The sequence below is a fragment of the Solea senegalensis genome, linkage group LG8, assembly GCF_019176455.1.
Source record: "Solea senegalensis isolate Sse05_10M linkage group LG8, IFAPA_SoseM_1, whole genome shotgun sequence".
NCBI classification, from domain to species: Eukaryota; Metazoa; Chordata; class Actinopteri; order Pleuronectiformes; family Soleidae; genus Solea; species Solea senegalensis.
The window spans coordinates 10,341,219-10,354,075 of record NC_058028.1 but is presented as its reverse complement, the minus strand read 5'-3'; the positions used below and the strand labels follow the sequence as shown (position 1 = coordinate 10,354,075).

The 12,857-nt window shown below is 38.5% G+C and overlaps 2 protein-coding genes and 1 long non-coding RNA gene across 4 annotated transcripts; 1 reads left to right on the top strand and 2 right to left on the bottom strand.

Annotated features, from left to right (window-relative positions):
* Positions 1-2,402: 2,402 nt before the first annotated feature.
* Positions 2,403-3,178, bottom strand: LOC122773544 (olfactory receptor 2A14-like; the record flags this gene model as incomplete). Its single annotated transcript, XM_044032305.1, has 1 exon — positions 2,403-3,178. A coding segment is annotated over one exon (741 nt), but the record flags the coding sequence as incomplete, so codon positions are not given.
* A 2,910-nt stretch (positions 3,179-6,088) lies between these two features.
* Positions 6,089-11,999, bottom strand: zgc:152863 (uncharacterized protein LOC562658 homolog). Of its 2 annotated transcripts, none has more exons than XM_044032955.1 (4): positions 11,900-11,999; positions 9,857-10,057; positions 7,562-7,706; positions 6,089-6,927 (listed from the first exon to the last, which is right to left on the bottom strand). In XM_044032955.1, the coding sequence occupies exons 1-4, from the start codon at positions 11,997-11,999 to the stop codon at positions 6,591-6,593; spliced, it is 783 nt and encodes a 260-aa protein (XP_043888890.1). In that variant the 3' UTR covers positions 6,089-6,590. The 2 variants fall into 2 exon arrangements, with proteins under 2 accessions (XP_043888890.1, XP_043888891.1); XM_044032956.1 differs by having other exon boundaries at positions 7,562-7,703.
* LOC122773949 lies at positions 9,967-11,905 on the top strand. Its single transcript, XR_006360931.1, has 3 exons — positions 9,967-10,034; positions 10,329-10,544; positions 10,851-11,905. It is a non-coding gene; the product is annotated as an uncharacterized LOC122773949 (long non-coding RNA).
* Positions 12,000-12,857: the final 858 nt, after the last annotated feature.

Sequence of the window (12,857 nt, the reverse complement as noted above, 5' to 3'; positions counted from 1 at the left end):
ACGTTAAAATTTTTCATTATCTGTAGTGTATCTGCTGACGTTAAATATGTTGATAAACAGAGTAATGTTGATCACCTTCTTAATCAATCAATCAATCCATATATAGCAATTAGCTAGTTTGCAACTGCCCTCCCTGGCTTGGCTTTTCATAGATAAACAGAATTACACATGTACAGTAAAAACGACAACAATATATAACAATATAAAAGACATATGTCTCATCTGTGGGCTGAAATATGTGCTACCAGAACCTGAATTTGAATAATTTATGTTTGAATTTGTATTGTTTAATTTGAATCATTGCATTGGAAATATTCTATATATTTTCACATTCAGTTGTCACAATTCAAATTCATTTGTCACAAATCTCAAAATGCTCTTCCTTTACTAGTACCTGGATGTCTGTCACAGTAAATAGAAATTTAATTGTGAGAACTGAATTTGAAAATATGTAGAATTTTTCCAATGCAATAATTCGTTTAGCAATTTAAATTCAAATTCAGTCAGTCATCATCTACTGCTTTATCCTCCACCAGAGGGTTGCGGGGGGGTGCTGTGCCAATCTCAGCTACATCGGGCGATAGGCGGGGTACACCCTGGACAGTTCGCCAGTCCATCGCAGGGCCACACACAGCTAAAGACAAACAACCATTCGCTCTCACACTCACTCCTACGGTCAATTTAGAGTGTCCAATTCACCTAATCCCCACATTGCATGTTTTTGGACTGTGGGAGGAAGCCGGAGAACCCGGAGAGAACCCACGCACACACAGGGAGAACATGCAAACTCCATGCAGAAAGGCCCTTGTTCAAACCGGGGATCGAACCCGGGTCTTCTCGCTGCAAGGCGAGAGTGCTAACCACTACACCACCATGTGACCCTAACTTCAGATTATGTGATTCAAATTCAGTTTCCAGTGGCACATATTTCTGCCCATACGCATCCACCTAATATAATGTAAAAATCCACACGCTCCAAAACAGTCCAAGCTGATTTAATTTACGTATATGAAAAATGGGCACAATCTTGTTTTCAGTCAGTTCTTGACCTTTTGAAGTGAAAGTTTTGAAATGTGTTAATTGAAATGGAGAAAACAAGGGATGGGACATACTACTCTGGAATCTGAAACTTATTCTGATGCAGTACTTTTAGACCATTTATGAACTATGAAGCTTTATGCTGAGACATTTCAAAGACATAATTCTCCAACTGTGTAGAAAATATTAGTTTTTTGGGTTTGTATTTTTTAAACAACAGGAAGCAAGTCCCCACCTTTTGGTATCGGTTTTCTTCTGTGCGGTGAACCTGGGATGAGGGAGCGTACATGCTGTCACACACCTGGAGCGCCGTCGACCCGTCAAATAAGGCACGTTACCACCTAACATCAGGTGACAGTTCTGAGGAAGGCGGAAGATACACGCCGAAATTAACAAGGTAAAGGAAAACTTCCAAAACGAACCAAAAAACTAAGTTCAATCAGTAGACAGAATTAATTCTCACAATATGTGTAACAAATATTGTTGTAATAAACGGCCAAATCATGACTCAGCATAAGTGCTTTTGCTGATTTTTATTTACGTTTTTACAGTCTGTGCATAGTTAAGCATGCGACATAGGATTTTTGGATTGTATCGATTTTACATCTTTATCTGGCCGATCTATATCTGATCTATGATTTTGACCGTTTCCCATCCCTTGAGAAAACTGTCCGAATGTGGTTCTGTGGTGGGATATTACAGTTGTTATTGACAGAGCTCCTGGTGAGGCTTTGGATGAAACCACTGAGAGACTCCGGTGCTGAATTACTGACATATTTGAATATTAATTTTAAAGAAAGCAGAGATCAGAGAAGTTATCAAAACTCAAACATTTTTATTTTTGCAATATATAACAATGATGCATTGGCTTGTTTTTATCCATTGTTTTCAGAGGTTGATTGTATAATGAGCCTATGTGTTTTATTGTTGAAGGAGTTGCTTGTGCCCAAACTGACAAACCGTATGAGATGTAGGAGAAGGACATGGCGTGCATGTGTAGTAGGGCTGCCAGGTGTGTGTTGATAGTTACTCTAACATCGTTCATTCCCTCATTTTAAAGATGTTTCTTACGGCAAATGATAATGGTGTCTTTGCTCTGGACATGTGTTGAAGGAAAGAGAGTGTGTTGGTGCATGCACGTACAGTGTCTTGCATTCTGTATCCTATACAACACCCCTTGGCAAAATTATGTTCCTGTGCACATGGGAGACACCACAATTATCAACTGTGGGAGTCTCTTTCTGTAAGATAATCAATAAAACAAACATTTGCTTGCTCTCTCAACAAAGCTTACTTGGAGAATAAAAAATAACTGAAATATTTGTAGACAGCCAAAAATAAGAGTTTTATGGATGTGGCAGCAGCAGCAGCAGGAAGCCAGATGTTACACTGAAGTGGGTCATGAGGTGGGACGGAAGTACATGTTGCGTATTTTTGACAGCTTGAGTCCGTACATCAGAGGGTTGAAGAGCGGCTGACATGTGACAAAATATAAAGATAAAAACATTCTCAGAATATTAGGGGTGCCGTTCATATCAAACCTGCTCTGCAGAACTTCAACACAAACCCCAAAGAAGAAGTTGAGCAGCGAGGCCACTTGAGGTGTGCAGGTGCTGATTGCTTTCTGTCTTGTCTGTTTACAACCAGAGAAACAGACTATTAAAATCCTCACGTATGTTATCAGAATAAGGACAAATGGGATGATGATGGCGATCACCGTGAACACCAGGCCGTATATGTTGTTGACACTGGTGTCAGAGCATGAAAGTTTGACCACAGAAAAGTTATCACAGTAAACTTTGTGGATGACATTTCCACACAGCTGTAGAGACAACGTCAGTGATATCAGAATGACAATCTCAAGGAGAGGAAACAACCATGACAGAGCAATGAGCACAGCAACCTTTTTAGATGTCATATTTGTGTTGTACTGCAGAGGGTGACAGATGGCGAGGTAACGGTCATAGGACATGGTGGTTAAATTTAACAATCCAACACAAACATAAGTGTGTCCACAGTAGATCTGCAGGAAACAAAGAGAAAAAGAGATGGTGTGAACATTGGAGAGAGTTTGAAGCAGCAATAATGGAAACAAGCCTGTACTACCATACACTTCATTTACTGACAGGCTGCAGGTCCAAATTTTTACAAAAAAGTCATAGTATAGTATGTGGTCTAAAATTTGACAAAAAATCATAGCAAAGTATGTGGTCCAAAATTTGACAAGAAAGTCATAGTAAAGAATGTCGTCCAAATTTTGACAAAAAAAGTCATACTTTAGTCATACTTTATTATGTGGTCCAAATTTTGACAAAAAAGTCACACAGTATGTTGTCCAAAAAGTGAAAAAAAGTCATAGGTTAGTATGTCATCCAAAAAAAATGACAAAAATGTCATTGGTTAGTATGTAGTCAAAAAAGTGACAAAAATGTCATTGGTTAGTATGTCGTCCAAAAAGTGAAAAAAAAGTCATACTTTAGTATGTCATCCAAATTTTGACAAAAAAGTCATACTTTAGTATGTGGTCCAAATTTGACAAAAAAGTCATACTTTAGTATGTGGTAGTATGTGGTCCGAAAAAAAGTCATACTTTAGTATGTGGTCCGAATTTTGACAAAAAAGTCATACTTTAGTATGTGGTCCAAATTTTGACAAAAAAGTCACACAGAATGTTGTCCAAAAAGTGAAAAAAGTCATAGGTTAGTATGTCATCCAAAAAAAATGACAAAAATGTCATTGGTTAGTATGTAGTCAAAAAAGTGACAAAAAAGTCATACTTTAAGTATGTGGTCCAAATTTTGAAACAAAAGTCATACTTTAGTATGTCGTCCAAATTTTGACTATAAAGTCATACTTAAGTATGTGGTCCAGATTTGTACAAAACTTTCATAGTTAGTATGTTGTCCAAAAAGGGACAAAAATGTCATAAGTTAGTATTTCATCCAAAAAGGGACAAAAATGTCAAAGGTTAGTATGTCGTCCAAAAAGTGAAATAAAAGTCATAGTTTAGTATTTCATTCAAAATGTGATAAAAAGTCATAGTTTAGTATTTCGTTAAAAATGTGACAAAAAAGTCATCCGTTTTTCTTTATTCATTCTTATCCGTACTTGTGAAACGTAATCAGCCTCAGTCCAAGTTCTGTTCCAATTCTCAAATACGTGAGCAGTGAGTACAGTTCTCATACCCAGATTTGTTCTCGCTCCGCCCGTTTTACCAATTATGTATCAAGGTGGTGACTTGAGCATACTTGGGAATGCCATGTCCCCCAGAATGCATTTCGCCGAAACATAGCAACAGAGAAAACAAATATAAAGCTGAAATAAATATTTTTCTGTGAACACAGTTTTAACATCATTTGAGGCGAGAAATTAGTCATTTAGAATCAAAAAATTTGGTTTGTGTATTAAGGTATGACGTATTTATAGTTTAGCAGTGATGTTGTCAGAGGTGATCAGCTCTGCCTCTGTGGATGCTCGGTGCGCACATCCCCAACTTTAACCATAATTAGTTCATGCCTAAACTACAATTCCGATCACAGCCCTAAACTTAACTTGCTCTTTTGAAGAGGTTTAGTTTCTGCCTCATCAGGACCAGGTTTTAGTCTCCATGAGGACTACTGGTGCTAACAAAGTCAGTGTTTACGACAGAAAATGTCCTAAAGAGTGTGAATAAGTACATTTCTTCAGAAAATGTTCTTTCCAAGTTTCATAATCAATGACTGTGGTCATTCATTCATTCATTCATTCATTCAGCTGAGTGTAACCTCAGCTGACCATTTACAGTAAACAGAAGTGACACTTCTCCTTTTTTATTTCCTGACAATGAACGAGTCCAGCCCAACTTCTCTTTTTGATCTAACTGGATAAAACGCCCTCACACAGACCCAGGATTCACAGTGAGATGCAAGCCTGACCTTTAACCCTCAGGAAAAGACCTCATGCATCCCAAACCCAAATGGAGGGATGTTTGAATTAAAATTGTACTGCACAGGAAGGGATGTGCAGCATTTGTTGGGGGTAAAGAGTCTGTGTATAAAACATTATTTGCCATATTAACATGAGGTTATCCAGCATTTCTCTATCGCCACAGTGTAAAACAACAGTTCAAATTATTGCTAATATCTGTGTGTGCCTTTTCATACTGAGGTGAATAGCTAATAACTTTATCTTTAAAAAGATATATATATATAGAGAGAGAGAAAATGTATTGGCGTCAGTCTATTTTTGCTGCAGCTGTTTGTTTCTAACATTAAATCATTATTTTAATGACACTAATTCATTTCTATGTAGCTTGTTATTATTCATCTGAACTGTGCTAAAAACTATAATCAAGATTTTAAAAATGATCCCCAAATGTTCTCCTATAGAGCAGGCTGTTACCAAAAAACTAAACAAAACAAAACAAACAAAATCCCAGAATATTTTCACTCTGCCCTCACACATTAAATTCAGTTAATTCCCAAATGAGGTAAAGACTGCAAAGACATAAACATTTATATTAACATTTATTCATCATACAGTTCTGTGCAATATTACAATGTACAAATAATAACTGTAAATATTACAATCATATAATACTTAATATTCTTTAGCAAAACATAAGATACATTCATTCAGCTGAGTCACAGAGTGGGAGCCAGTGAGGTGAGAGAGAATTTGGTCACTAATCAGAGTCAGTTTCACTTTTATTATTAAACGTGTACTTTTTGTTGGTTTGTTTTTAGTTCGTTTGGTTTAGTTTCCAGTTATATTTCACATCCCTGCAAATATGCCTGCTGTACATCCCTCTGTACCGCACTGGCCTCAAGTCAACAATATGAGCAAGCCAAGCCCAGAAATGCGACTGCACAAGTTTCAAACAGAGATGGAACAGAGCCGGTTGCCATGGAAACAATGGTTTCTATAACAGCGCAAAAGTGACTTATTGAAGGAAGCCTCAATCAACCCCGTCACTGACGGGAGGGATATATGATGTCTTCAGAACAACACTGAAAACACACACACACTTGTGTGAAAAACCTCATACTTTTTAATTTTTTTTTTCATTTAAAATGAAGGATCTTTTTAAAAACATTATTTGTGTCATCACAATAAAAACAAGGCGGTTTTACTCCTGAGAGATGAGACTCTGGATATAAGCTTTTCACCTGACAGCAGAGACACATGTGTACATAAACTCCTTCCTCGTGCTGTACAAGCAATTAATACTATACAATCAACATTTAATTAATTAATTAATGCACCTCAGTCTTCTTTAGTTGGGCCTTTGTGACCCAACCTCTGGCCAATCACAGCTTATCAGCTTCATCTAAAACAGCGTGTGACAGGACCCAAGTGTCCTAATCCTTATGAGCTGCAGCCAGCAAGGGAAAGTGCAGGCAGCACAGGAGTCTGCAGTCATGTCCATGTTCTGTGTTTTTATGCTATAAGCCATCATGTGCATTGTAAACACAGCAACACTTAGCTGTCAATCAAAATCATGCTTTCACTGTTTCACAGCTGCAGGCCGTGTGCTCGAAGTGTAGTCACAAATGAACCTGACAGTCAGTCAATCAAGTGTCTTTGTCCTCGGCAACATGTAGCTGCCGCATGTCCCCATCACTCGTCCTGTCTCTGAGACGCGATGACTGCACCTCCTCATATGGGGGCGGGGGGTTGTCAGGGCTTTGGGAGGACAGCAGGGGGCGGTGGCTGTTGTCCGACTGGTTGCAGCGGGACAGCTGGTGGCACACGGGAGCCTCCTGAGCCAAAAGGAGCTGGGTGGGTCCTGGTGCTGAGCAGGCCGGAAGACGCTGTCCCCAGCTGCCATACATCGCCTCCTCGTAGGATGGAAGAGAGACAGGAAGTCCGTCCACCATCAGGTCAAGTTGGTCAGAGGATCGACGGCTGCTGGAAGAGAGAGAGACAGAGAGTCTCAGTGTGTGTTGTAGCCACAGGTAAAGAAGCTCTTGACCTTTAACCTCGTTTAAAGTTTGCAACTGAACTGTTTCACTTTCTCAATCAAAAAGAGGCAGTTTGATGTGTAGAGTCATGGGAATCGTTGTGTTTGAGGTGATTCAGTGGCAGAATGCACAGCAAATGATAACGAGTACTTGTGATCCATTAGTGACAAATACACACAATAAAATGACAACACGCTGGCTAATGAGTAGTTGGTATTTCCTTCCTCACTCTGATGTTTCAAGTTAACCCTAACCCTAACCCTAACCCTGATGACTGTCATAAATGGTCGTATACAAATGTGGTTGCACAGTGGAGACAGAGGTAAGTGCTGTTCATGTTGTTAATTAAAGATCTGCTAAGTCTTCATGGTCATTTCACAATAGTGACCTGCTAACTTAAATAAATCATATTGATTTCTATAAATTTAAATAGTTGTAAATGTTTTGGCTAATGTAAGCACTCTATGAAAATAAAATACATTTGTTTTGTCATTTTATGATATTTGAATGCTAAAATGTTATATATTATCTCTTTATTTTCTTAAACATTCACCAGTGTCTATAGTAAATAATCTTCTTACTTGTGCGATTGACAGGGATAGAGGCGGGACTTGGCAACCAGGCAGGCCGTGGTGGTGAGCAAGAAGATGGACACGCCCACCGCGGTGGTAGCCATGCTGGGCATCGAGTCGTTTGATCTGTCATCAGGGTTCATGTTGGGACCTTCTGAGGAAAGAGACACTAGTCAGATTGTGGGGAACTGAGACAATCAGAGGACACATTTCAAAACCTTTTGGATGAAATGATGGTGGACAAACTTCATTAAAGGTCCAGTGTGTAAGATTTAGTGACTTGTCCACACATCCTCCATTTTCCATTCGTAGAAAAGAACTATTCCTGCTGCCTTTTCCATCATCTTCATTAATGGTTTATTTATTGGGTTTTAGTGGGCGGAGCTTATTAAGCTTCCACTTTAAAAAACGCCGGTGTATGAAACATGACGGCACAAACTGGTGGACTTCGTTAAAGCACAAATTTTAATTTTAACATATTTATGAGTGGTATATTAAATTTAACTTAATAAATGTTACATACTGGATCCTTAAACCATCATCAACAATACTGGTCAGAGAACGACTGTTTACGTCATTTATCAAGCAAAAATAACAAATGTTTGTGTTGGATGCAGCTTCACAAATGTAAAACTTTGTTTTTTTCTTTTTATAATTTTGTGTAGACTGTATATTTACAGACAGAATACAATATTTTGGGGGGTTGGTTGGTCTTCTTGGATTCTAGGAACTTGGTTTTATTGATTTATTTGTTTATCTATAAACAAACAATCAACTATTAATATTAATGATTATAAACAGAAAAGGAAGATATGCTCCCAGAACCACAGTTTAATTTATGTTACTTTTAAAAACAATGCTGTCAATGAGAAGCTGAAGCTATAAAACAAGTTAAATGATTACCTTTCTTGCTTAACTTTGGGAAAACCCAACTATTCTGTGGTAAAGGTGATCAAGAGATTATCTAATATGAGATCTATGACAGGAAGATACATTTATTTTAGACAGATTATGTGGTCTCTCTGTACCCATGACAATATAAGAGTGGTTTTCCATGAGGCTCTGACACATTTGTCACAGAGGAAATGTTTAATGGTTATTATGGTGGCTCGGCCCGCTTCCTCTTCCTCTTTCTGCACTCTGACTTCCTGTCAAAACAGTGAGTGAGTGGTAACCAGGACTAAGCAAACTGAGAAAGTTAAGCTTCTTGTTCTCCTGCAGAGTCTGAGTCTGCATCTCTGTAAGTAGGTCAAAAGATAAATTGTTGAGCATATTATAGAGGGATCGGGCCTCGTTTTATGAGTGTTTGGTTATCAATGGTTTATTAGTGCTGTGATGACACCGTCTGATGCTTCACTCTCAGTGCCTCAGGGATTAAAACTCTCAATTGACTGCAGTGGTGAAGCTGTGGGTCATTAATATAAGCACAACAAAAAAATATGATTAAAATATAAACATCCGGAATGGAGCTAAATCATGCTGTCTGTTCAACAACAAGAAGAAGGAACTGTCATAAAGTGAGTAATAGTCCTTTAAATTGTCTGAATCACCACACGGATGAATCACAAGTAGATTATAAACTGAAGTAATCGCTGAGGAATGTTGGGGCGCTCACTGTTACTGTTACTGCTGGGGGTGGAGTGGCTCAGTGGTTAAGACCGGTACCCTATGTGCGAAAAACATCATGGTCGCAAGTTCGATTCCACCCCTCGCTGACTGTAATCAATTCCATTGTAAGTCGTTTTGGATAAAAGCGTCTGCTAAATGACATGTAATGTAATGTTACTACTGCTGCTGGGAAATCTCAGTTTTATGTGAATTTTTATGTCACATGACTAGTTTCATCTTTGTAGGAGGATTTTAATCCAAACTTCAGACAGGAGAGCAGTGGGACCATGAGAGGGAAGTGAACTACTGGAACAATGAGCTCCCCAGGACTGACTTTTGTTCTGATCCTGCTAAACTTTATGTTGTCAGAAACTAAGCAGGAAAGGGCATAGATTATTTATTTCTGAAGGCTAATGCTAAGAAACTGATTCAGTATCAGCATCAAAGAGGCTCAGTTTGGATCATGTGAGGCTGCAACACTTATTTCCATGATAGACTTTACTGTTTATCTTAGTTTTTACTAAGATAATTTTTTTAATTTTCTCAGAGCTTAAGGTAATGATGTGTATCTGATCAAAGAAACTAAACCCAAACCAGTTGATCCATGTCAGTTACTTCACTCATAGCTCATATACTGTGACATAAATATTGTGTATAATGTTAGAATCCAGAGTGTTCAGTCTTCTAAAGTCTTACCTTTGATAGGGATGCAGGTAGGAATCGGAGGCTGCCACTTGCCTTGGCGACACCTGGACACACGGGCCCTGTTGATGTGGTAACCAGGCTCACAGAAGAAATGGATGGAGCTCTTCTGAGGGAAACCTCGACACGGAGATGGATCACAGCGGAAACCTCCATGTTCCGGCACCAGAGGGTGGGTGCAGTTGCTCAGTCTCCCTGTGGAAACAACAAGATAGGTTTGAAATAAGGTTCAGTGGCACTGAAAGTCACACTCAACACACATTTGTTTTCCCTAGTTTTAGTTCAGTTCATGATTCTTTTTTTTTTTTCATCGGTGCGGAACAGAAATCCCACAGACATTAGTGGGTCAGAAAATGTAGAAGTAGAAAATGGAATGCAGTCGTGGCAGCTGCCACGTTTATGGTAATGTGTCATTATTCTTTAACCAGTGTGGTAAATATTCATAGGTTTAAAATGTCACCAACAGGACAATAAAAACTGAACTCAATGTCCATCAGCAGCAGATAATGGTCACTTACTGGGCAACATCTGACAGAGTGAAAGGGCAACAACGCTGATGTTAATGTTTCACTGCTCTGCAAGACGAGCGACACTCAGACCCAGTGTCAAGGATGACGAGTGAGTGTGACAACAGTTTGGAACAGAAAGAAGTTCAGCAGTTTAGTAACAAAGGACGCAAAAGGTGACGTTACCCTCCAACTAATGATTATTTTCCCGATGAATTGATGAATGAAAAATGTCAACTGTGTTTCCAAAACCACAAATTACTTATTTAGTCTGAATCTATTCAGTTCACTGTCATGAAGAAGCAAACAAACTGAGTGAATAAAAACACACTCAAACTGATAAATTAACTATCAGAGTAGTTGCTGGTTACGTTTATTACTTATTGATTCATGTATTACATTGTTGCAGCCCGAGTTTTCACAATGTTTTTGTTCACATTTTTCTTGCTCAAAATGATGAAACGTCAAAATGTTTCCCACAGTCTTCCTCTGATTACTCAATGCAGCAACTCTGCCAGACAAGACCAAGACTGGTACCCACTTCCTCCATGTCATCACCTTAGAACTCTACATCTGCAGAATTGTAATTTCCACTGCCCGTGCAAACTCCTTCAGCACAAACACCAACAAATGGCGAGTAGGTTTGTAAGTGTGAGGCTGAGAGCAGGAAATTCACCAAAATGTCTTTAAATTAAGCTTCAGGTGGAAAAGTCTCATCAAGTCTTTCAGTGGATTTTGATTATGATCTGAGAGCAGGAGATTAATTCAGTCTGCACTGACACAACATTAGAGCAAACAAAAAAGCATTCAAGTAATGACAATTGAAGCTGTTTCACGGTTTTATTTTGAAAAACTGTAATGGATCAAACTGACTGTGTCACCAGAAACGTGTTAAACGTGAAAAAGAGGAACAAGATATTTTCAAATGTGCCTGCATCCTGCAAATCACTGTGTAAACTTCAGAAATTACAAAACCTCTCCAACTAAATAAATTAGAGAGAGGTTATTTAGGTGACTTTAGTTTCTCATATATTGCAACTGTTACTGTATACAAACAGTGACTGTTTTTAAAGGATCCATTAAAAGTTTTATTATTATTATTCATAATATGAGATGAGGAGAACTCAGCTCACTGGTTCTTTTTTATCTTTACCTTTTATTGAATCAATTTAACTGAGGTTTCACAACAAAACGCAAAAAAAGTAGAGGGAATATGCAATGCTATGAGAAAAATCTCTACCTTTTATCAGTTTAACAACTCAGTTTCATTTGTATAGCCCATATGCATAAATCACAATTTACCTCATTACCTTTGTTCTAATCCCTTGCAGAAACCTCAGGTGAGGATTAAAATGGTTCTCAGATAAGACGATGACTTAAAATAAAACAGTTTCCTCATGATTTTTAAATTATATTTCTGAGGTAAAACATGTGAATTGTCAAAACTGTTAAATGCTAATCATCTGCTACAAACCACAGAGACAAACACACACACACACACACCGGAGTTTAGTGGACTCCGAGGTCGTACCTGCAGTAAGGAGTGGTGAGGAGGCGAGGAGGAGGAACAGGAGTCCACACGCCAGGCGGATGTGTCCACATGGCCATGGATGCAGGACTGACGTCGACATGAAACCAGACTTCCTGAGGACATGCAGCAGAGATGAAGTATGTTCAGACAGGAGGCAGAAGTGACACCTCGCTCACAATCAGGAGTGATGCGACATGAAAGTGACATGACAGCTGTGAGTGAAGAGTGCTTTTTTTTTGTCAGCTGTGGAACAACCTGTTTTTGTTTGCTTTAATCCTCAGAGGGCTGACTAAGCAAACCTGCTGCTGTGTTCATTCAAACTGGTCACCACACGACCACTGGCCTCAGCAGCTGCACTGACCGAGGACTTCATTTTAAATGACACAGCAAAACCTGACATTTTAACCCCTTACCCCTTCAAGCTAAATATTACAGAAAGTTCAATAATTATTATTCACACCATTATTAAAATGTAAAAAAGAAAGGAAATGAAAGAAAGAAAGAAAGAAAAGCAGCAGAAACTTTATCATTTTAACTATTTGTTACAACTGTGCGTTAATGATTACTTGTTTGTCCTTTTATTGGATGTTTTTTGTTGTCTTGTATCATTACACATTTTTCACCTGAAATTATTTCCTTCATGTGGTGTAGAAAGGCAATAAAACAAAGCTGGTTCTTTCCAAAAGATGTAAAATCAAGCATTCAAAAGTAAATTTGGAAATTGGTCGCAATGTCAGCTCATCACACATCACAGAAAAGTTAACTTCACACTTAGAAATGTTGTGTATGACTGATGCCACACTGTGACTTAAATGTGTCTTTAACCTTTCACTCGACATGCAGTGAAACCGCCACCTCACACTTGTTACTGTTTCAACTTTGATCATATTGATCAATAGCCACAGATCTACAGCTGAGCCCCAGTGACAGCATCTTCACACTGAAAGAGAAACCTAAA

Bases quoted from the DNA above. Each gene is read 5' to 3' on its own strand.
- zgc:152863 (XM_044032955.1), bottom strand. From the start codon at position 11,999: ATGTCGACGTCAGTCCTGCATCCATGGCCATGTGGACACATCCGCCTG. The intron at 10,058-11,899 runs GTACGACCTCGG...TTGTTTCCACAG, and splicing joins CTCACCACTCCTTACTGCAG to GGAGACTGAGCAACTGCACC. The intron at 7,707-9,856 runs GTAAGACTTTAG...CTCTTTCCTCAG, and splicing joins TACCTGCATCCCTATCAAAG to AAGGTCCCAACATGAACCCT.